Source organism: Aulonocara sp. 'chitande type north' Nkhata Bay, linkage group LG18 (genome assembly GCF_057382095.1).
Source record: "Aulonocara sp. 'chitande type north' Nkhata Bay isolate Kocher_YH1m ecotype deep benthic linkage group LG18, A_spYH_male_GT1.1, whole genome shotgun sequence".
Taxonomy (NCBI): domain Eukaryota; kingdom Metazoa; phylum Chordata; class Actinopteri; order Cichliformes; family Cichlidae; genus Aulonocara; species Aulonocara sp. 'chitande type north' Nkhata Bay.
In genome coordinates this window covers 40,009,696-40,033,068 of record NC_141361.1, presented here as the reverse complement: position 1 = coordinate 40,033,068, position 23,373 = coordinate 40,009,696, and the positions used below count along the sequence as shown (strand labels likewise).

Here is a 23,373-nt window from a genome sequence, read left to right as displayed (position 1 = left end):
GTAAACAAAAATCCACACACATCCAAGAAAATAAATTTGCTTCTTCTTTATAAAATTAACTTAATAACTTCATTGCTTATTTATTTATCTTGCACAATGAAAACGCCTAACTGGTTCCTTGTTGAGATGTATCTGGTGACGACATCATCAGACCCACCCAGAGGCTCAAAGGAAGTATAAAAAAACCTGCTGCATGCTGCTGTTCTCACACAACTGTCACTCTCAATAGCACACAAGCTGCTCACATATTCTGCAGGGACGGGTGGGCTCGACTGTGTGGATCTTTCTACCATCATCAGCATGATTATAAGCATTGCTCTGATTTGGGCAGTTGTTGTGGGATTTTGCTGCCTCCTCTGGCTTGCTGTGGGGATAAGACGCAGGTAAGACTTAAGAAAGAGCACGTAGGATGTAATGAAGGACATGAATCTTAATTTGGGCTTGAGTATATTACTTAACTTCTGCATATATTGAATTAAACACTGACAGGAATGTTAGGATTTTGATTAATTTTCAGCTTACAGCACATAAAAAGAAGAAACCTTTTTAATAGAAATGCACAAGAAGAATGATTATTATTTTCAAATACATGAGTAACACAGAGGTGACTGCTATGTAGCTATGTCAACAATCAGTCCTGAGTTGTAGGTTTGCAAAGTTTTGGAGTTGTTGTTGAGATGCAGCCAACATTTTGCTCTCTCTGATTCATTGTTTTATTTGAACATTTCAGTTTAAACTTACCTGTATTTGTAAAATAATGACTTCTTAATAATACTGAGATATTAATTTATTACTAAATTAGCTGAACTATATGAAATGCACAATATGTGCTGCTGCCAAAATCAGTCTAAAGACGTCAGTGCAGCCGAAGTCTTGAAGAAATCATTGACGCACATGCCAGACAAATGAAAGCGTTTTCATCCGGAAGTTACAGAATTCGATCCAGACAACTGAGATCCAACAAAGTGAGTTATCTCTGTGATCTCTTTCTTGTCATTGTCCTCAGGCAACCAGGTGAGCCAGCAGTTGAAAATGGTTTGATCCCCTACTTAGGTTGTGCTCTCCAGTTCGGGGCCAACCCACTTAAATTCCTCCGCAGCCGCCAGAAGAAGTACGGCCACATTTTCACCTGCAAAATTGCAGGCAGGTACATCCACTTCCTGTGCGACCCCTTCTCTTACCATTCAGTCATCAGGCAGGGAAGACACCTTGATTGGAGGAAGTTCCATTTTGCTACATCTGTCAAGGTAATTTTATGACGTGATTTGATCTTTTATTATAAAAGATATATTATATGAATACATCATATAGTCTGTTAGGACACTTTTCTTGATCCACTTTCTCATTGTATTGGTCGATCTTTCGATAGTCCTGAAGCTCTTCTTTCTTTACAAGGCGTTTGGTCATGACAGCTTTGATCCTCGCCATGGCCACACCACAGAGAACCTCCATCAGACGTTTCTGAAAACACTACAGGGGGAGGCTCTTCCCTCCCTCATTGAGACAATGATGGGGCACCTTCAGGATGTCATGCTGAAATCAGATACACTCAGCCCAAGCAAGGACCACTGGCAGGTGGACGGCATATTTGCCTTTTGCTATAAGGTCAGTAACTTGAATTTAGAGTGAAAGCATTGGCCCATGGAAGATACATTTCTCTTGAATAGTCATGATGTAGTAACTGCAAAGGTTCTACACCTATATTCTCTACTCAGGGTGGGACACAATTCATGCCACATATGTGAGTAAAAAACCCTTGAAATAGTCATTTATAAGTTTGTGCTCTGCTGTTCTTCAGGTGATGTTTGAATCTGGTTACCTAACTCTGTTTGGTAAAGAGCTTGGTGAAGACAAGTGTCAGGCTCGGCAGGCAGCCCAGAAAGCTTTGGTGCTCAATGCTTTGGAGAACTTCAAAGAATTTGACAAAATCTTCCCGGCACTTGTGGCCGGGCTGCCTATTCACGTGTTCAAAAGTGCCTACAGTGCCCGAGAGGTTAGTAGGCTGTCAGAGTCAAAGGCCTCTGAGCCATTTGTAAGATTTTCATCCTCTAATATGTATGAATGTTCTTTTTTTTACACTCTTATGTAGAACCTAGCTAAGACCATGCATGCTGAACACCTGTCCAAGAGAGAGAATGTGTCCGATTTAATCTCCATGAGGATGATCTTGAATGACTCCTTATCTACCTTCAATGACATCAGCAAAGCCAGGACCCATGTTGCTCTGCTCTGGGCCTCACAGGCTAACACCTTGCCTGCTACCTTCTGGAGTCTCTTTTATATGATCAGGTAAGCTGGTAATGGGCTGTCTCATGAAAAGCCATAAGGAATAGTAAATCAAATTGTGTGTCTAATCAGTCTCGTGAGTTTTACTCTGTGTACGAACATCACACGATCCATCCATCTTCATCCGCTTTATCCGAGGCCGGGTCGCGGGGGCAGCAGCCTAAGCAAAGCATCACACGATAACAAAAATAATTAGAAAAATACAGCAATAAATGGTACAGTAGTAGGACATTACCAGAAAGTTGATGCTGTTCATCTGGACATTGTTTTGCTGTGAAATTTCAATCAGTAATGGGGGCATTCAAAAGGTTATGTGTACGAAAAACCAGTGCATACAAATCAGTATCATAAATACACTATAACATAGAGGGACTCCATCTCTACAGACACAGCAGCCAGGGAAGCAGAAAAACATCATATCAAAAAAGCCCTGACATGTATCAGTGGTCCCCTACATGTCACTGCTTCAATAATGAGGATGTATGCTGGTCTGAGCGTCAGTCAAGGACGTCATTCATGTGAAAAGAAAATGAGGAGGGGGCCTAATGGCACATCATTCCCCATCCTGCAACGCTCTGATTGTAGCCACTCCTCAGCTCTCTGTTAATAGTGCTCACCATGACTATCTGCACAGTATAGATTATGGATGGTTCTTGTAGAGAACCAGTTCCCAGTAGTCCAGTTCCTTGGAACTGTTCTACCTGCCCGTAGATCCTGCTTATTGGTTCTTGCAATCACGCTACAATTAGCTGATTTCAATTCATGTGTCAGAGGAGGAAAATAGCAGCACAGTCTGTCCTGATTCTCATCCCAACCGGTCGCAGCAGATGGCCCCGCCCCTCCCTGAGCCTGGTTCTGCTGGAGGTTTCTTCCTGTTAAAAGGGAGTTTTTCCTTCCCACTGTCGCCAAAGTGCTTGCTCAGAGAGGGTCATGACTGTTGGTTTTTTCTCTGGATGTATTATTGTAGGGTCGACCTTACAATATAAAGCACCTTATTGTTGTGATTTAACACAGTACAAATAAAATTTATTTGAACTGAAATTAGGATGGGGATTTAACTTGGTTTGTAGGACCAACAGGTTCACATTGTTAAATGGTAATTATGAGACAGAGTAACATGAAAGTACTTTCTCCTGTGAGTAATTAAGTAAAATACTGCATTACTTTTAAGAAATGCATTCAGTGTAAGATGTGTAATTATTACATTTATTACTTTTTTATTACTTTTATTTTTTTTTTCAACACCCGAACATTTGACCACACAGCATGTAATTAATTTGTACAAATGCAATGTTCTTGATATGCTTCTTAGCGATGGTGGTGACTCTCAAAGGGGAGCCAATGAAAACCCAATAAGGATGATAAGAGAATCGATAAGGAACTGAATTGATAAGTGTTATTGACATTGAATCACTAAGTTCTTATCATGAAATTGACCTTTGACATTGTTAGTCAATGGGGAAACCTGCAGTCAGCTGAGACTGAAGACTTTTGAATGGCGAGATGAAATGTTTCCCACCAGATTTAGCTTTAACAGAATTAGCTTTCCTTACATTGATGACTGAGCATGCATCAAGACTTCGCAGTATTCTTGATACCTTATCACAAAGTCTTGTTGACCAATCACTGTGCAGTTTATATCCGAGAGCACAGCTCTTTTTTTTTTACAGATCCTAAGTAGGGTACCTATGGTTAAGTTATGTCATATGTCACATTACATGCAATAAAAAACTAATTGTCCAGCACTGCATGGAGGTAAGTTGTTTCCGGCTATCTAAGGAAATACTTATTATAAAAAGTAATGCTGATGTACATTGTAGTGTTACATTGATCGCTAACATGAACATGAATTTTTACCCTCTACACTCACAGGTACTATCATGGGCCATGCCTTTGCACAGGCTACATATTTTTGTTTGTTTTGGGCCAAAGACTCGATTAGATTGGAAATCTACATGTGCTGGACAATATGTGATGTGATACATCCCACATGACTAAATATTAAAAATTGAGCAGCTTTTCAAATATTTTTTTTCCATAAACACCTTTCTCAAACACAACAAATGTATTAATTTAAAATGCAGTACGCAGCCCAATACCAATAACTTCTGCTGAAGAAAACTAATTGTTATTACAATAAAAATAATATAGGACATAAGATAACAACAATAAGATAACTCTTTATTGTCATTGCACAGTCATACATAGTACAGTAGTACAATGAAATTGGAAAAACTGTCCTACGTCTTTCACTAAGCACAGAATAGTGAAAGAAATACACACAGTAAGAGGTTGTACCTCTGCGCAGGAGTCCAGATGCTATGAAAGCCGCTCACAAGGAAGTGCAGAAACTCCTGGGAGACTCTGGTAAGACAGTTGACCCCAGCGACCCCTCACTGAACCTCACCAGGGACCAGCTGGACAACATGCCTGTTTTGGGTGAGATTACTTATTTTACCCAGTCATTAGATCACTAGAAGAAAAAGTGACATACCTAATATTGCTAAATTAAAAGACTAGCGTTCAGAATTTTAGCATGAACATATTCGCTTTATGTCTGTCTCCTTGATGTCTACAGACAGCATCATTAAAGAAGCCATGCGTCTTTCCAGTGCTTCTATGAATGTGCGTGTTGCCAAGGAAGACTTCCTCCTTCACCTTGATAACCAAGAAGCTTACCACATAAGGAAAGATGATGTCATAGCCTTGTATCCGCCTTTGCTGCACTATGATCCTGAAATCTATGAGGATCCCTATGTAAGAGCCGGATGGGTTATAAATAAGAAAAGTCTCTTCACCAAGAAATTACTGCATTTTTTATTGTTCTTCATTTCTTTCTCCTCTTCACTCTGCAGGAGTATAAGTTTGACCGTTTTCTGGACAACAAGGGTCAGGAGAAAACCACTTTCTACCGCAGTGGGCGGCGGCTGCGTTACTTCTACATGCCCTTCGGCTCTGGGGTCACTAAATGCCCGGGCAGATTTTTCGCTGTGTATGAGATCAAACAGTTCTTGACTCTTGTTCTGTCTTACTTTGACATGGAACTTTTAGACCCTGGTATCAAAGCCCCGCCTCTTGACCAGTCCCGTGCTGGCCTGGGTATCCTTCAGCCTACGTATGATATAGACTTCAGGTACAAACTAAAATCCAGTCAATAGGTTCTGTTGTGTTTAGACAGAGAGATTAAAGCTCATATTGTAAATAGTGTATATATTATACAGTTTTAATGAAGATCCATAACTACATATGAATGTTTTTTCTGCTTTGCGTTGCTTCTGAAGAACATATGTTGCACACATGGGTGGAGCCCTTACAAAAAGGCTTCAGAGAATCTAGTTTATAGTTTGTTAAAAATGATAAGTAGTTCCAGTGGACAGACTGGAGACATATTTGAGAGACAAATACATTTGTAGTACTGACCATGGGCGGTTCATGTTTGATCCAGGTATGCATTTGATCCTGTTAACTGTTTGCCAAAGCAAATTTCTGAGCTTTTCTAAAATCCAAGCAGTCAGTTATAAAAGGAATTCACTATGCCATGACACTGACTTGTGATTATATACATGTCTAAAGTATAGGGAGCATTAACATCATACACAGGACCTCAGTGTCTGTCAATAAGACAGTTCAGAAACCTTGTGCACACTGCTCAGATTCATTCTTTCTTTTCTTCTCAGATAAACGTAAACTCCTTCCAGGTAACCATTGTTATGACATATATATCATTTTTTTGTTAATATAAAAATGAAAGTTAGGTTATCAGTTTAAAAATTAGAGGCTTTTGGAAAGACAAAACAAAAAAACCAAAACAAATGAAACTTTGATTAAATAAAATTCTTTACTTATCACTGCAGTGTGTTACCATTAGCATTCATCAATGAAATCTTTTCCCTGCTGTATTTATATTCTAGTATATGTAAATTGTACATTGTGAGTTGAAGTTGCTGCGGGCAGCCTTTTTATCAGTGAACAAATTGCTGCAATCAGACTCATTTACTGTCCATCAGCCTTGGAATTTGCTCTCGCTGGCACTCTCATGCTGTCAGCCAGCGCTGACCTTTATGCTAGCATGCATCTACCTTTTTAGTATCATTATTACAAGCCATGCGGTTTAATAATGATAATTTTAATTGGTGCAGTGAACATCGGTAGACCTAGAATGTAGGGATGTGGTGTAAAGACCCATTGATACTTTGGTTAGTTAACTCAGAAAGATCAGTTTGCAGCTGCTTCTAAATATCAAATTTAGAAGCAGCTGCAAATACTTTTACGTGACATGAATTATAAGCTCCGTAGTTCATAACTGAGGATATATTCAGGATGTGAAGGAATGCTCATTTGCACAATGAAGGTGTCTGTGATTGCTCATTCAAAAACCATGTTTGGTTTGTAAACAGCACGCTTGGCTGTTTTATATTGTGAATAAAACACACTGTGAGCCACAGTCTAAGTGCTCGGGGAAAGAGGGTGAATCAGTATTTATGTCCATGCTGTATTTAAATGCATTTACCTCCAAACATGGGAGTAAATTGGAACAGATTACATTCCCTTTAAATTCTGAAGGTTTTTCATTGAACTGAGGGACAGTCCACATGTGTCTTTGTTAACTGACCTTCTGTGCAAACAGATAATAAATCAATAACATTGCACTCATCTGTGTGTGTTTGTTTTGATGTACCTTCTAGTTAAAGTCAATACAAATAAAAAAGAAAGACTTTTTCTTCCAATAAATTATATAAACAGGGTTATTTAACAGCTTTCCCACAGACACAAGATGTTGACACAAACCATATATCAGTAAATATTTATGTATATGGGTGAAAATCAGACTTTGCAGTTGTTAAATACAAAACAGTCAAAAAGCATCACAAAATGAAAGGAGGAAACAATGGAGATAATGGGATGTTATAAAGTGTTGAGTTTGAAGTCAGGCACACACCACTTTACTGTGTATTTGTGTTGTGATGAAGACTAACATTAAGCATTAGTGATCATAGTGCCATGAGGTGAAATTCCTTTCACTGTCATGTTGCTCAGGGACCACAACTGTTTCATGGCATCAACACACTGACAAGTGTTTGTATGTGAAATACAAAACTACATCATGAGGCTTTCCTGACCTCACTGCTGTCGTCTTTTTATCTTCTCATATGTTTTGGTGCTAAAGATGAGGTTTGTGGATTTTCCCATAATAAGGTCAATAATCATGCGTGGTATAATGAGCACATAGTGCACAACTGAGCTAACAAGAGATTAGCTGTCTGATTCTTCTTGTGTCACACTTTAACATACTTTTGCAAACGCAGACATCCCTCAGGGGCTTTTCCCCTCAATACGTTAAAGACTGTAAATATAATACTTGTATTGCATTTATACTGATACTAGAAAGAGTGCTGGCTTGTATGTTTGCCATTTGTATGAATTTTGCCTGATTAAGTCTGGAGACTGAAACTTAATGAATATATTTCCTTCATGTAAATGATAATGTCACAACATTTACCAGTGTGAGGCTATGAGAGCTTAACTGAAGCCAGTTTAAGTAACCTTTAATAACCCAGTACTCTGCAGTAACCTCTGGAGTCCAGGCAGAAGTAGGCGAGTACACAGCTGAAAGCAGAGTCATCCACTAATCTGAACCTGAAGTAAGACAGAGGTGGTGTGTTGTTGAGAATAACACAACAACTGAAACATCAAGCCCAGCTGCTTCTCACGTGTGTGAGTTATCTGTTAAAGTGTGGAGACAATAACATAATTATTCTCTGTTTGTCTGAAACCTGTTCCTGTTACACACACAATGGTGTTCTTGTGTAGCTTATCTGCGTAAGCAATTTAATTAAAAACTTGTACATAATGTCCTGTTTCATAATGTTGTTTCCCCCTTCGTGAATCACTACCTTATCGTGGTGGAAGGGACACACCTCTGGAAGGATCCAAGGGCCCCTGTCAGGGGATTTTGCCCCCTGCTAGGGTCTCCCATGGCAAATTGGTCCTGGGTGAGGAACCAGACAAAGAGCAATTCAAAGGACCCCCATGAGCAGAAGATCGAGGGAACAGTTCCTTCTGCCGGGGATAGCTTCCCTGAAGTGTGGCTGGCCTCTGCTTAGAGATAGGGTGAGGAGGCCTGGGAACACCTTGGTGTTCCCCCGGAAAGGCTGGAGGAGGTGGCCGAGGAGAGGGAAGTCTGGGCTTCTCACCTTCTGCATGTGTTTCATCCAAAGGACATTCTCGATTAATTCACCCGCCACTTCATCTGTCCATTTCCTGCTCATTGCGTCAGATGTTTAGTTACTCCTCAGCCTCCTTTATCAATAATGGTACTTGTGATAAATGTAGCCCATTTGCAGCTTGGCTTCGCACTCTTGAAAACCTGCAGCTAGCTACATCCCCGTAGGCAGTCCAGACGAAGGTAGAGTTGTCCCCATTAGCTCTCCACAGCAGATTGTCCCGAGCAGCTGGGGAAAGAGGGCGGCTGGGTGACGGTGAGGAGGAAGCATAGTCCTAAACAGAAGCCCTAGATACACCACCAACCTGTTCATGTGTCTAACCGTTTTTCCCCACTCGGCGACACACCCGCCGGGGGTCAAACTCTGGTAATTGGTGATTCTGTTCTCAGACATGTGAAGCTAGAGACACCGGCAACCATAGTCAATTGTCTTCCAGGGGCCAGAGCAGGCGACATTGAGGGAAATGTAAAACTGCTGGCTGAGGGTTACTATAATTCACTGTAATGTACACTAATGACACCCAGTTACGCCAATCAGAGGTCACTAAAATCAATATCGAATCAGTGTGCAACTTTGCCAAAACAATGTGGGACTCTGTAGCTTTCTCTGGTCCCCTCCCCAATCAGACCAGCAGTGACATGTTTAGCCGCATGTTCTCCTTAAACTGCTGGTTGTCTGAGTGGTGTCCCAGAAACGATGTGGGCTCCCCCTGCTTCCCTTAGGCAGTGTCATCAGAAGACATAGCATACATTTTCACTGCTATGTTGATGACACCCAGCTCTATCTGTCCACGAAGCCAGATAACACACACCAATTAGTTAAACTGCAGGAATGTCTTAAAGACATAAAGACCTGGATGGCCGCTAACTTTCTGCTTCTTAATTTCCAGTTTGGATTCAGGAGCCAGACACTCATATCTGTTATTAATCTCTGTCTCTCTTCCACAGCATGTCTTTATCCTGTCTTCCTTCTCTCAGTCCAACCAATCACAGCAGATGGCCCCGCCCCTCCCTGAGCCTGGTTCTGCTGGAGGGTTCTTCCTGTTAAAAGGGAGTTTTTCCTTCCCACTGTCGCCAAAGTGCTGCTCATAGGGGGTCATATGATTGTTGGGTTTTTCTCTGTATGTATCACTGTAGGGTCTACCTTACAATACTGGTGTTTTGATTTGGTGCTGTATAAATAACATTGAATTGAATTTGTGAACTCACCACTCGTACTAAAAAGCATATTCTACAAATCTCATTCATACTTTATTGCACTTTCTTGTAGGTGAAAAATGATTGTAATGCCAGTCCCTTTGAATGGAATGTGCTCTTTTAAGAGCCATACTTTCACGTGTTTTTTAATAATAGTCTTTAGAGACCATTCTCCAGATTGTCTAATTATCTATCTAAATATCTAAAAAGTGAGGAGGAAGGGAGCCAGGTGCTGTTGCAGGAGAAGACATGTACTATCATAATGACCCTAAATATGTTTCTGTCTCAGATATATAGTCATGCAATGGGGAATTTTACAGATTGGAAGAAATTAGTAACTTTCTTAATGAAAGATTTGGAAAATCTGTAAAGTGAGTGAGTATTTTCCAGTTTTAGCAAAACAAGTCAAAAGTATGCCGACTTCATGTATAACATGACATGCAGAGTTCTGTGGATATGGATCTGGCTGAAAAAACACACAACAAGTCTCAGACACTTATAGTTAAACAAGGAAAAGGTTAAAGAAATTAAAGACTGCATAATAACATTATAATTACACTCGTGCACTAGTGCATGCTGCACTTGGTGATCTTTCTTCTTTACTTTCTTTGTGGTTTGGTGGAAGAGCTGATTTTTTTGTCACATCTGACTGATTTTTCTGCTGTTTAAACCAGCGAGATTTTGTTTCTTCCAGAGCTTAATGTTGACATTATTTCTACCACAGAAATAGTGACAGGAAAGGTCAATGGTGAAGAAGGATGTAAATGGTTTTATAACAGCCTCAATGACTCTTTTAACCACTATCATATCAATATCATTACAATCCAAAGATTTGTGATTTTTACATTTTTTGACAATTTCAAGAACTTCATTTTCATCAACGGCTGTGAGAAACATAGAATATGGATTTCTGTCAATCAGTGTATCGGGTTTTTCCTGTGCTTTCCCAGGATCAGTGATTGTTCTTGCTAAATTTGGTCCAGCAGTTACAAAGAATTCATTGAGACTATTTGCCACAACATCCATATTGTATTCTTCATGGTCATTACAAATGAAATACTTGGGATAGTTCTTTCGTCCAGTCCCACATTTTATAACACTGTTCAGGATTTCCCATAATCTTTTATTATTATTTCTATTTATGTCTAATTGCTTCTTATAGTATTCCTTTTTACTAAATCTAAGTATATTAGTTAACCTATTTTTATATCTTTTGTATCTGATTTCAGCATCTTTAGTTCTCGTTCTTAAGAACTCTCTGTATAGAGCATTTTTCTTTATACATGCATTTTGCAGACCTTTTGTTATCCATGGACAGTCCATATATTTATGTTTCCTACTATATTGCTTTATTGGACAGTTGGTATTGTACAGTAATGTAAATATTCTAAGGAATTTATTATAAGCACTATTAACGTCCTGTTCCTGATATACTTCACCCCAGTTCTCTTTCAATAAATCTTTTTTAAATGCATTCATTCTTTCTTCTGTTCTTACTCGTCTGTACTCTTTTTTACTGTCCATTTTATTGATCTTGTAATTCCTATCATAGATTGTAAAAATTGGAAGATGGTCACTTATGTCGTTAATCAGGAGTCCACTTACAGTCTTATTTTCAATGTCATTTGTAAAAATGTTGTCTATGAGAGTTGCACAATGTGATGTAATCCTGGTAGGTCTAGTAATTTTAGGGAATAGGTTCATACAGTGCATTGTGTTTATAAATTCCTCAGTGGTTTTATGTTTATTTGGGTTTAGCAAATCAATATTGAAGTCTCCACAAATGAAAACTTTTTTGCGAGCTATTTCAATAAATGTTTCTTCTATCCAGTCTTTAAATGTCTCAATACTACTACCTGGAGCTCTGTATATACAGCTAATGATTACATTTTTACTTTTTTCTTTACAAATTTCAACTGTAATACATTCTAGTACATTATCAATCACCATCGTCATCTTTTCCACCACATTAAATTTCAAGGATTTGTCCACATACAAGGCCACTCCTTCTCCTCCTTTGTTTCGCCTAGTTATAAATGTGAATTCATAACCCTCCAGTTCAAAGTCTGTTCCTTTTTCCATATTGATCCAAGTTTCTGTGTGTTTTTAAGGTATTGATGTGTGTGGATGGCTGGGAATGTGTGTGGTGTAAATGGCATCACACTGATCTAAGAAAGGCTGAGGCCTGATCACCCTCATGCTCTTTCTGAACCTATCTGGTAGGTGGCTTATACAGCTGATACTAGAGCTTATAGCTCGGAGGTTTAAACCCGTGCCCAGGAGCCATAAATTCTGTAGATTTGTCCCTGTATTCCAATTAGATTGTTCACCTGACTGTTCTGGATTTTGGTGAAATCTAGGAGGGGTGGATGTAACGGGTGTATTAAAAAAGAATTTATATTTCACCAAAGATCCATCCTGCAGTGTTATCTCGCTTTGTCAGTATTGGTTATGTATATGTGTTTATTTATATATGTTTATTTTCTGTATTTATATTTTGGGAGCTTTTATTTTGTTTGTGTGACCTTTGACTTCCCACGAAGTCACTTCCTGTAGCTGCGCGCTATTTTCCTCAGTCGCCTAGAGGCCCCGCTGAGGAGAGGTGTTCATGCAGAAGTCCAGTAAAGTGAAGTTGCTGTACTGTTTTGTTTTTATTTTAAACAGTTCTGGGAGAATAAATCCACCCGGCTGGCAAAGTGAGAGCTGACTCCTCTGGTCATTCGCACAACACAACGCAGAGAACTAACGGCAATAAGAGTTTAAGGCCAGACCGGCTACACTAAGACATGGAAACATCAACAGAGGAACCAAAGTTAAACAGGAAACATAAAACAGAGAAGCGGGCTTGACAGGAAACAGCTGACAGGGGAGACAGAGACAGAAACCAAAAGACTAAGAACTCCAAATAACACTGAAACAAAAAAACTAGAGATTCAAATTAAGACAAAAAAGACTATTAATAATAAACAACACAAAACACTTGGTCACAGACCCAGGACCGTGTCAATCTTAGGCTGGAGACGGGCTTTTTAAAAACTGTCTTAAGTGAAGTGACACAGAGACGTAGAGGTGAGGGATCTCTGTTTGTCGGAACTGACTTTAATTGCACTGAAAATCCCTCTTTGGACAGAAATAATCCAGGACCACATGTTTCCTTCCTTCCTTCAGAAATAGTTTAAGCACCCTTACAGAAACTTTCACAGTAGAAATGCACAGTATACATGGAGTCATATCAAAAAGTCAGTGATTGATCCCTGGAAAGGCTTGAAAGGTTTTACAGTTTTAAACACTATGTTAAGGTTTTTAAGTTGGAGACGTGTGAATTATCCCTGCAGAGATTACGTCTCCATTGCTCTAGAGTCCAGTGACAGCACGCTCTAAATAACTGAATCCAACACTTTGCAGTGATCTAAGGTTTAGATGGGGCTACCTGGCCATGACAACTCATTTCTGTGTACTGGACAGATGAATGAAGGGAAACGTGAATGAAAGTCACTGGGTTACAGAGCACGACTACAGACCAATCTGCAGCCCAATGACTCTGCAGGAAGTTGGTGACGTATCCGTTGATCCCGCTCTGTGATTTTACATGGCCTACCACTTTGTGGCTAAGTTGCTTTGGTCCTAATCACTTCCACATTTGTGGGACAGGTGGCATCTTATCATGATACTGCACTGAAAATCTCAGAGTTCCTGTGAGACCCACTCTTTTATATTCTTGTAAATTTTCACTTTATAGTGTATTTCCACTAGGGTGGAGACTTCTGTGGTTTGTGGTCACAGCACCTAGTCCTCCTGGGGGACCACTTTGGACTTTACCTTTCACAGTTGATCTGGTTCCTTCAGCCCATGCTACTGTTCTGTTGTTTAGTGTTACTTTCTGATCCACTGGTATTGCCACATCTATCTGCTGTCTTCTGTTCCCTCTCAGCCACTGCTACGTTGGGTTGGTTGTCCAGCAGCTGCTTTTCTGTCTTGAATGCAGATTGTAACTCAAATAGATTGCCTATTGTGAGGCGCTAAAACAGAAAAGCATTGTACATTGGCTAAGCTAGTGAGCCTCTATGTTTCTATAATGTGTTGTTCTTTTAGAGTGTGCTGTGTTTGAGCCACCAATAATAAGCCAGCCAGTCTGACCAGTGTATATCCTGTTTTTATCCAGCTACAATGCAAAATTGTGGAATCATTTTGCATTGTGTGCATTGTGTAATTTTGCATTGTTGAGTTTTTGGACCAGTTACAAAAAGTATAACAAGCTCAGTTCTTCTCTCTTGTCTTGATACTTTTTCTTATAATGAGCTGTGGAGGCGAAGGAGGTGCATTCCAGAACAGATTCATTTAAAATGTGAAACGACACCATTAAACAAGCATTTGCTCCCACTAATTCGATGTATCCAGAACTTTACTGTGTATTTGTGTTGTGATGAAGACTAACATTAAGCATTAGTGATCATAGTGCCATGAGGTGAAATTCCTTTCACTGTCATGTTGCTCAGGGACCACAACTGTTTCATGGCATCAACACACTGACAAGTGTTTGTATGTGAAATACAAAACTACATCATGAGGCTTTCCTGACCTCACTGGTGTACTTTTTTAAATCTTCTCATATGTTTTGGTGCTAAAGATGAGGTTTGTGGATTTTCCCAAAATAACATCAATAATCATGCGTGGTATAATGAGCACATAGTGCACAATCGTGTTGGTGAGGTGAGAAGTATTTATATATGAGTATGAATATTTTTCCTTCATGTAAATGATAATGTCACAACATTTACCAGTGTGAGGCTATGAGAGCTTAACTGAAGCCAGTTTAAGTAACCTTTAATAACCCAGTACTCTGCAGTAACCTCTGGAGTCCAGGCAGAAGTAGGCGAGTACACAGCTGAAAGCAGAGTCATCCACTAATCTGAATCTGAAGTAAGACAGAGGTGGTGTGTTGTTGGGTTTTTTTTTGCCTGTCCCGTTTGTTTCTTTAACCATCAGAATTATTGTCTGAAAGATGCCCAACGGATTTACCTTACCAAGTGGATCATCACTGCCTTGCTGTATTGGTCCGTTTGGTTGAACTTTGTTATTATTATATTTTTATTTTATTTTATTTTCAGTTATTACAGATGGGACAGACATGACTGGGGGATAGGAAAGGGAGAAAGAAAAGAAAGAAAGAGAGGGAAAGAAAAACAGAGGGACAGTGAGAGAGGGAGCTTCTAAAAAAGAAGAAAAAAATCTCCTGGATCACCTGTTGAGAGAAGGAAAAAAAAGAGTAAACAAGCATAAAAGAGCAACATAATAAACACAACACCATCACATTAATCTAACTAAGTGTAAATAACAGTAAATACTAAATATTGAATATTATTGTGCAGCACGCAGGACCAACAGCGCACAGTGTGCTTTGAGGTAGCAGCCAAGAAAGGTGTAGTCTGTGCCTGTGAACACCCGTGTGTACACCCGGACCAGCGCGCTTGTATTCAAAAGGGTTCCCCATGTAATGGTCAGTTAGAGGGTGTAGAGAGCCATAGGAGGACCACCGGAGGGGCATCTGTGCCACCCTCCTGGGAAGACGAGGGGTCACCCATCAGCCACAGAGCAGAAGCCAGAGGGGGCTCTGCCGGCAGCCAGCTGTGAAAGAGTGGACGGAGTCCCAGGCCCCAAGGCCTGGGCCCCCGACCCCCACCACCCAGAAGGGCCCCGACCGAGCCAAAGATGCCAGGCCCTGCTAAGCAGCCACCAGGAGTGAGTCGGTACATACCTGAGCGCCCAGCCCTGTACACTGACAACCACCAACCCACCGACGTCTGAGGGCATCAGCCAACAGCAGGGAGTGTGGTGGGTGGAGATAGGCCTCCACACCTGGGGGGGCTGAGATGTTCCCAGAGAGGTGGAGTCTAAGACCCGACCTGACATATAGACACAGACGAACAGGCGCACGCAGACACGAACGTGCATTCCCAACCAGCACACATATACAAACACTCACCCAACATGGAGACACACACAAACAGACACTGTACACACACTCACACTGCCCAAACATCCTCTATACCCCAGGTCCAGGTACCCTCGCCCCCAGAGGGGGAATCCGCCCCCAGAACCAGGAGATGTTACCCTTCCCCCGGGGTGGAGACAGGCAGACCCTGGTCCCGCAGTAGCAGGGAGGCCCAGCATCCCAGACCGGACGGCCAACTCCTCCTCCGCGCCCTCCGCCCCAATGGCGAACAGAGAACGGGGGTTTGTGACCACCCCATACCTCCCTCTGCCCGCTAATATGTGGTGTTGCTGCATGTTGTTCTAAAGTGCACTTAAAACACAGGAGGGCATGGTGCTGCTGCCAGAGAACAGCAGGTGTCAGCACGGCCCCTCCCGAGAACCTCAATGTCCACATGCATTTAAAATTGAGAGGTGGGCACCGGCCACAGAGGTGAGGTTGGATACACAGACCGTCCTGTGGGCGCCGTGTAACGTGCCCACCCCCAAGGCCCTACATGTATGTGTTATGAGAGTGTGAGTAATGTGATACTTGAATTGCATTTATACTGATACTAGAAAGAGTGCTGGCTTGTATGTTTGCCATTGTATGAATTTTGCCTGATTAAGTCTGGAGACTGAAACTTAATGAATATTTTTCCTTCATGTAAATGATAATGTCACAACATTTACCAGTGTGAGGCTAGGAGAGCTTAACTGAAGCCAGTTTAAGTAACCTTTAATAACCCAGTACTCTGCAGTAACCTCTGGAGTCCAGGCAGAAGTAGGCGAGTACACAGCTGAAAGCAGAGTCATCCACTAATCTGAACCTGAAGTAAGACAGAGGTGGTGTGTTGTTGAGAATAACACAACAACTGAAACGTCAAGCCCAGCTGCTTCTCACGTGTGTGAGTTATCTGTTAAAGTGTGGAGAATACAACATAATTATTGTCTGGTGAACTCATGAAGTTGCTTAAGAGCAACTTCTATAAATCTCGTGCTTTACTTTACCTTAAACTTTCACTGTTGGTCTAAAGTTAGGGTCATTTTTATTTTGTTTCCAGTGTAGCAGTAATGGAGAAACTTCAGTATACCTCAAGAAAGTAATTGTAATCCAGTCCCTTTGAATGTGCTCTTTTAAAGAGCTGTACATTGATGTGTTTTTAAAATAGTCTCTTGCAGCCGTTCTTCAGACAGTCTAAGTATCTGACATTTGCTTCTTTTTCACCCATTTTCAGCCCAGTCCTTGTACCTTGTAAAATCTAACTACAACTACAGTGCAGTCAGAGGTTTGCCTGTCCCATTTGGTTCTTTAGCCATCAGATCTGTTGTCTGAAGACCAACAAGGAGACCCAATGGATTTACTTTGCCAAATGGATCATCACAGCTTTGCCGTATTGGTCCATTTAATAATAATGGATTGGATTTATATAGCGCTTTTCAAGGCACCCAAAGCGCTTTACAATGCCACTATTCATTCACTCTCACATTCACACACTGGTGGAGGCAGCTACAGTTGTAGCCACAGCTGCCCTGGGGCAGACTGACAGAAGCCAGGCTGCCATATTGCGCCATCGGCCCCTCTGGCCAACACCAGTAGGCGGTAGGTGAAGTGTCTTGCCCAAGGACACAACGACCAGGACAGAGAGTACGGGGATCGAACCGGCGACCTTCCGGTTACAGATGCGCTTCCCAACCCCCCTGAGCCATGGTCGCCTTTGTTGTTATTTTTATTTTATTTTATTTTCAGTTGTTACAGACGGGACAGACATGACTGAGGGATAGGAAAGGGAGAAAGAAAGATGAAGGGAAAGAAAAACAGAAGGGGAGAGGGACAGTGAGAAAGGAAACTTAAAAAGAGAGAGAGGAAGAAAAATCTCCTGGATCAGCTGTTGAGAGAAAAAAGAGAAAACAAGCAAAAAACAGAGCAACATACTAAACACAACAGCATCACATTAATCTAGCTAAGTGTAAACAGCAGTAAATACTGAATGTTGTTGTGCAGCAAGCAGGACCGACAGCGCACAATGTGCTTGGAAATAGCAGCCAAGAAAGGTGTAGTTTATGTCTATGGACAGTGAACACCTGTGTGCACACCTGTGTGGATCAGCGCGCTTGTATTCAAAAGGTTTCCCCATGTAACGATCTGTTAGAGGATGTAGAGAGGCATAGCCCCGCCCCCCAGGGCATGAAGCAGGCATGGAGGAGATCCAGGCCCCAGACATCCAGAGGCCCCAGAGTGCGAGAGCCCAAGGAGGACCACCGGAGGGGAAAAAAGAAGAATTAAAGGAATTGGTTACCTTGGTTTGAATTTATTTTGGATTTTCTCAGAACCACATACATGCAGACTCAGATATATCCATCCCAACTAATTTGTGGATACATATCTCTTAGCAACTTGCACCTCGACTAACTGCTTTTGGCAGCCATCAACTACCTGGCTGGATATTTAACAACTCTTCTTGGTAAAATTGGTATAATTCATTTAACCTCCTAGGACCTGGCGTCCACATATGTGGACATCACATTTTGGGTTATTTAGACCAAAATACTAAATTTTGCTCAACAAGGGCCTGATATCCACTTACGAGGACATTATCCTGCTACTGTTCTATTGAAATTTTAAACGAATATACTCATATGTGGCTCTCATTTTTCTTAGAAACAAAAATCAGGTAAAAAAAAATAATCTGGTAATTCTTCGTTTTTACATTCATCAGGTCCCAATCAGCCCAAATATCAAAGAGAAATTTAAAAATGCATGCCGTGGAAGAGTTCGAGTCTTAGGAGGTTAAATTGGTTGATTTACAAATTAAGGTTGGGGACTGAAGCCTGTTTACCTGCTTTATCTATTCCAAACCCAGTCGTCAGTGTGATTCCTGTTGGAACACCCAGGTATGTCCAGGTTTTATCAAAAGAATAAATTACCTGAAAATAATCAAATAACACTGAAACTCAAAAAAAATAAACAATGTCAAATCATCAAAAAGTAAATTGTAATGAGGAACCCAATGAAACTAAACTAAAAACAAAACCCTAACAATGAAAGCTAATTGTGAAATAAAAACGAATTAGACAATACAAATCTATCATAACTATGATATCATAACTCAGTGCTAGCAATATAATTATGTAAAAGCTAGGAACTTAGGAAAAATACCATGAAACATATTCATACCTGAGTCATACTCGTGCTTCACTCTCCTTAGTATATAAGCATAATTTCCCCCAGGGATCAATAAAGTATTCTGATTCTGATTCTGATGCTCCCCACGCTGCCATAGACCTACTAATACTGAGATCCATGATACTTTCAATGACCACATTAATGTCACAATGCAGCTTCATACCAGCTTACTCTCACCTCCATGTTTATTCCTTGGTCAGGTCCGTGCTGGAACCACTCAGCTGTGCAGAATGATGCTGGCCACCCCCACTGCACCAGTGTTTCAGCTCTGATGGTCTTGTTGCATCTCATCTCATCGAATCCTTTTTATTATCTGAACTTCTGTTCAGGCAGCTCCAGGTTGAGGTTGAGAGTCCTTGGGCTTAGTGACAGTTAACTATTTCAATAAACAAATAACACAAATATTTTTTACTTTTTCAAATGATTAATAGCTCGAACTTATGAGTATTAATTAGTGCACCTTATTACACAGGTTCGAAGGAATCTAATCTTACAACAAAATGCCAGATGCACAAAGATGCCCCTGAGACAATCCAGCAAATAACAGCAGGGTGCAAGATGCTAGCAGGCAGGACATGGAACACCATAACCAAGTAGCCAACACAGTATACAGAAACATCTGTGCTGAGTATGGCCTTGAAGTCCTGAGGTCAAACAGGACACGTGGGACTTCTAGATCCAGAAAGACAAACTAGTGATGGCTGGCCAACCAGACATAGTAGTGATGCACAAGCAGAGGAAGATGGCTCTTGTGATAACAAATAAATGGACTGATTCTTATATAGCGCTTCTCTACTCTCCCAGAGTAAAGCGCTGTATACAACTTGCCTCCTTCACCCACTCATACAAGCACTTCCTTCTATACTTAAGTCTTAAATCTAAGTATTCACACACATCACAGAGCATGCCAAGATACTTGGCATGCAGACTGGGGAAGCCAAGGATTGAACCCCCAACCTTCCTTCAGTCAGAGACTGATCTGCTCTACCACCAGAGCCACAGCCACTCCAAGCTTACAGCACCTGGTATTCCGAGGAGGTCTCCCATCCCATCTATCTAAGTACTAACCAAGCCCCAACCCTGCTTAGCTTCTGCGATCAGACGAGCTCGGGCGTGCTAAGGGTGGTGTGGCCGTAAGCCAAGCCAAGTGACAGCAACATCAGGAAAAAGGGCTGAAAGGGGAGCTTGTATTCATTGTGGTAGTGAGCGAGCAAAAAAGTGGATTTGTTGCTGACTACCAACTTCTCGGCTTTACATGCATTATCTCCTCCTGCCGGCACTACAACTTCTGCATGCAGAATTTCTGCAATTTCTGCAGGCGTGTTCATTTCACGCTTTGGAGAGGCAACGCGTGAAATGAACACACTGAACTGGCATGTCTATTACACACTGTGCCGTGATATCAGGTTGTATTAGTACAATTATGTCACCTACATGTGACTCACACATGCTGGAATGTGCATTACTTCAGCAAAGGCATTTAGATAATTGCTATCTTGGAAAAGGATGAAGTGTGAGATTACAAACAAGTTCTGGTTCATGACTGTGACAGTCTTACTGAGGTGGGAGGAGTTCATGTGCAAAACAACAACAGGCTGACATCTTCAGTATTGTCTCCTGGACGTGTATGTTAGATAGATGGACGTGCAGTTCTCAGACACGTAACACTTTGAATAAGTCAAACCCTCTGGGATCGAGAAGTTCCAGTAAGCTTTCATTAGAGGATCACATTTTAAGTGACTGCACATTTAAGATTTTAGCATAATGAGTCATAAGATCTGAGAAGATTCCAAGATTTCGCATTAAAATTCATAGTAAATACAAAATACCAAGGTGGGATTTTGTAGTCTATCATACTGACACAAGAATCAGATAAAGTGAATATAATATCAGATATTTAGATTGAACTGAATAAAGACAAAAACACAGCTTTTTTGATATTTGCATAGGCAGTAAAACCAGATTATGACAGAAAATGTAGCAAACTGAAAGCTAAATGTGAGCCTTGTCGGTGTGGTGCCTTTCAGGACACATGGATTTGTGATGAGTGCCGTCTGGTTCAGTCCTAACTGAAAATCAGTTTTTTACTTTTCTCAATCACACATTGGATACTGCTGCTTCCAATGCACTTCTATTACAGGATTTCAACTGTGAGGAAAAATGGAAGATGTGTGTATAAAAAAGTAAAACAAAAATCAAAACCAAACACAGAATTGTTTCTTGAATTGAACTTAGAATAACAGTGCCTCTGACCTTACTATTTCAGCCACTATTGAGCTTTTCATACTGTATTTTTGATCCAGGAACTTGGTGATGTCTGAGTATATGGAGACAATGATTATTATTTTCTCACTGATCTATTTAAAACTAGGATGGGATAAGAAAGAGAGAGAAGAAAAAGATGAATCATGAAGCAGAAGAAGGAATAAGAAAATCATAGATAGGAGGAAGTAATGAGAAACAGAGGTCAGCTGAGGCACAAGGACAATCAAAGACCATATTAAAAAAATAAAATAAAAATCAGTTCCACTTAAAACCAATGGCCTTTTCCTCCCTCTAATAACCTGAATGGATCAACCACCCCTTCCTGCCTCACATTCTCTGCACACATAAACGTTTAAGAACCATGTTAGAGCGCTTTCACCCCAGAAGTAGCTCTAACGTAGTGGTACGCAAGAGGCTGGTGGTGGGGGGACTCGCCGAATTCAAAAGGTCTAAATTTGCACTAATACAGTTAAATACATGTGTATATAGCACCCTCTGGTGTTCAGTAAAAAATATTGCAGTAAACTGACAGCCACCTGACTGTTGAAGTGGCCTCCAGCATTCACTGAGAGGCTCTTGCTGCAAAGAGAATAACTGTCAGTCTGAAACATGTTTTGGACACCACAGTAAAAATGGTCAACTTTGTGAACTCCTGCTTATTTGCTGCGTTGTGCAGTGAGATGGACAGCGAGCATGAGACTTTATTACTCCACACAGGGCATCAGAAAGGTTATATGAGTTTATGTGCTTTTAACTGGGTTTTAATTTAATCAAACCATAGGGTTTTTTAATTAAACTATTTTTATCACTTAGGTGTGTCTCAACATTCAGTTATGCAGACATATGTGTTCTTAAAAGCAATTCTTTGTTTTGTGGGTGGAGTGGAAGCTGTTTTGGTTCACAGTGCACCTTAACAAAGAGGGGATGCTTTTTATTTACATCTAGTCAAAAGTGTTGGTAATAGTGTTTTAGTCACACTAATTTTGTGATTCTGACAATATCTCAGCTTGCAGTGATGCAAGCATTTTATTTTAAAAACGGCACAAATGGGAATTTCTTCTGAATGGGTAATGTCAGCATGTTCACAAGCGTTTCATTTCATCAAACCACTAGTTTTAATTTAACTAGTTTTTACGCATCTACTGGGGTTTCTTTCCAGGGTTGATGCGATCGTTTTATTTAAAAATCGGGATTTCGGAATGTTGAACTAAGAGGGAGACAAAGCCAGCTAGTTTTTAACACAGTAAATGGTCACAAATAACATTCAGTCCTTTAGAAAATAAATGCTATTGGGCTACTTCTAAAACACGTTGCACACGATGTCACCTTTCCCCCCAAAGCAACCAGTATCGCTCTTTTCAAACTAATCGTGTTTTAATCACACTCATTTTGTGATTCGGATGTCACAGCGATGCAAGCATTTTATTTATTTAAAAACGGATCAAACGGGCATTTCTTCTGTAAGGGGTTTCATGGTTTCAGAGTAGTTTTTAACACAACAGATGGTCGCAAATAACATTCAGCTCTTTAGAAAATAAACGCTGCAGTGATACTTCCAAAACCTGTAGCCCAGACCTGCTCCGTATTTTCAACAGCTGGCTAATTGTTTGAATTTGTTCAGGATTACAAAAGCCCACCACGGGAATCATTTAATTGTTGGGATTCCTTAGGAAAAGCCGACAGGTGTACCAGTCGAGCAAGGCCGGGACCCAACCTATTGTTTAAAGTGGCCGGTATCGGCTCTTTTTGTAATTCCTCGACAAGGTAAAAGCCCCGCAGATGTACCAGTCGAGCAAGGTCTCGCCTACTTTCTGAAGTAGCCAGCAACAGCGGTCCCTTAGGCCTATCTTGGCCAGTTACACCGGATCTCAGCAACTGCGTGCCCCACCCTCATTGTTTTAAACTTGCACAGCAAGGTGATGCCCTGCAGGTGTATGCCCCCCCCCAGACTTATAGGCACCCCATCTATTGTTTTGGAAGCACCCGGTCCTATATGAAGCGTTCCTGAGAGCGTGAGACCCTTGCCATTTCGCGTCAGGACCAGCGCCGGTGCAGACCATTTTCTACAGAGCGTTCATGACCAGCCAGCGCTGCTTATGCATAAGAGAAAAGCGACAATGCAATGAGGTTCTCTGCTCCAAGACATCCGCGGTCCTTTCACACGGTAAGCATGTGTGTTATAGCCAGCACTTCATAAATGTCTGTCTGGCAGCGCAGATTATTCAAACTGTTTTTAAAACGTGAC

General features: G+C 41.0%; 1 protein-coding gene across 1 annotated transcript; it reads left to right on the top strand.

Moving 5' to 3' along the window:
* The first annotated feature begins 223 nt into the window (after positions 1 to 223).
* cyp7a1 (cytochrome P450, family 7, subfamily A, polypeptide 1) lies at positions 224 to 6,928 on the top strand. Its single transcript, XM_086272459.1, has 8 exons — positions 224 to 383; positions 1,007 to 1,247; positions 1,396 to 1,605; positions 1,799 to 1,993; positions 2,090 to 2,289; positions 4,595 to 4,725; positions 4,865 to 5,043; positions 5,142 to 6,928. Exons 1-8 carry the CDS (start codon positions 301 to 303, stop codon positions 5,442 to 5,444), a joined length of 1,542 nt encoding a protein of 513 aa, XP_086128585.1. The 5' UTR covers positions 224 to 300; the 3' UTR covers positions 5,445 to 6,928.
* Positions 6,929 to 23,373: the final 16,445 nt, after the last annotated feature.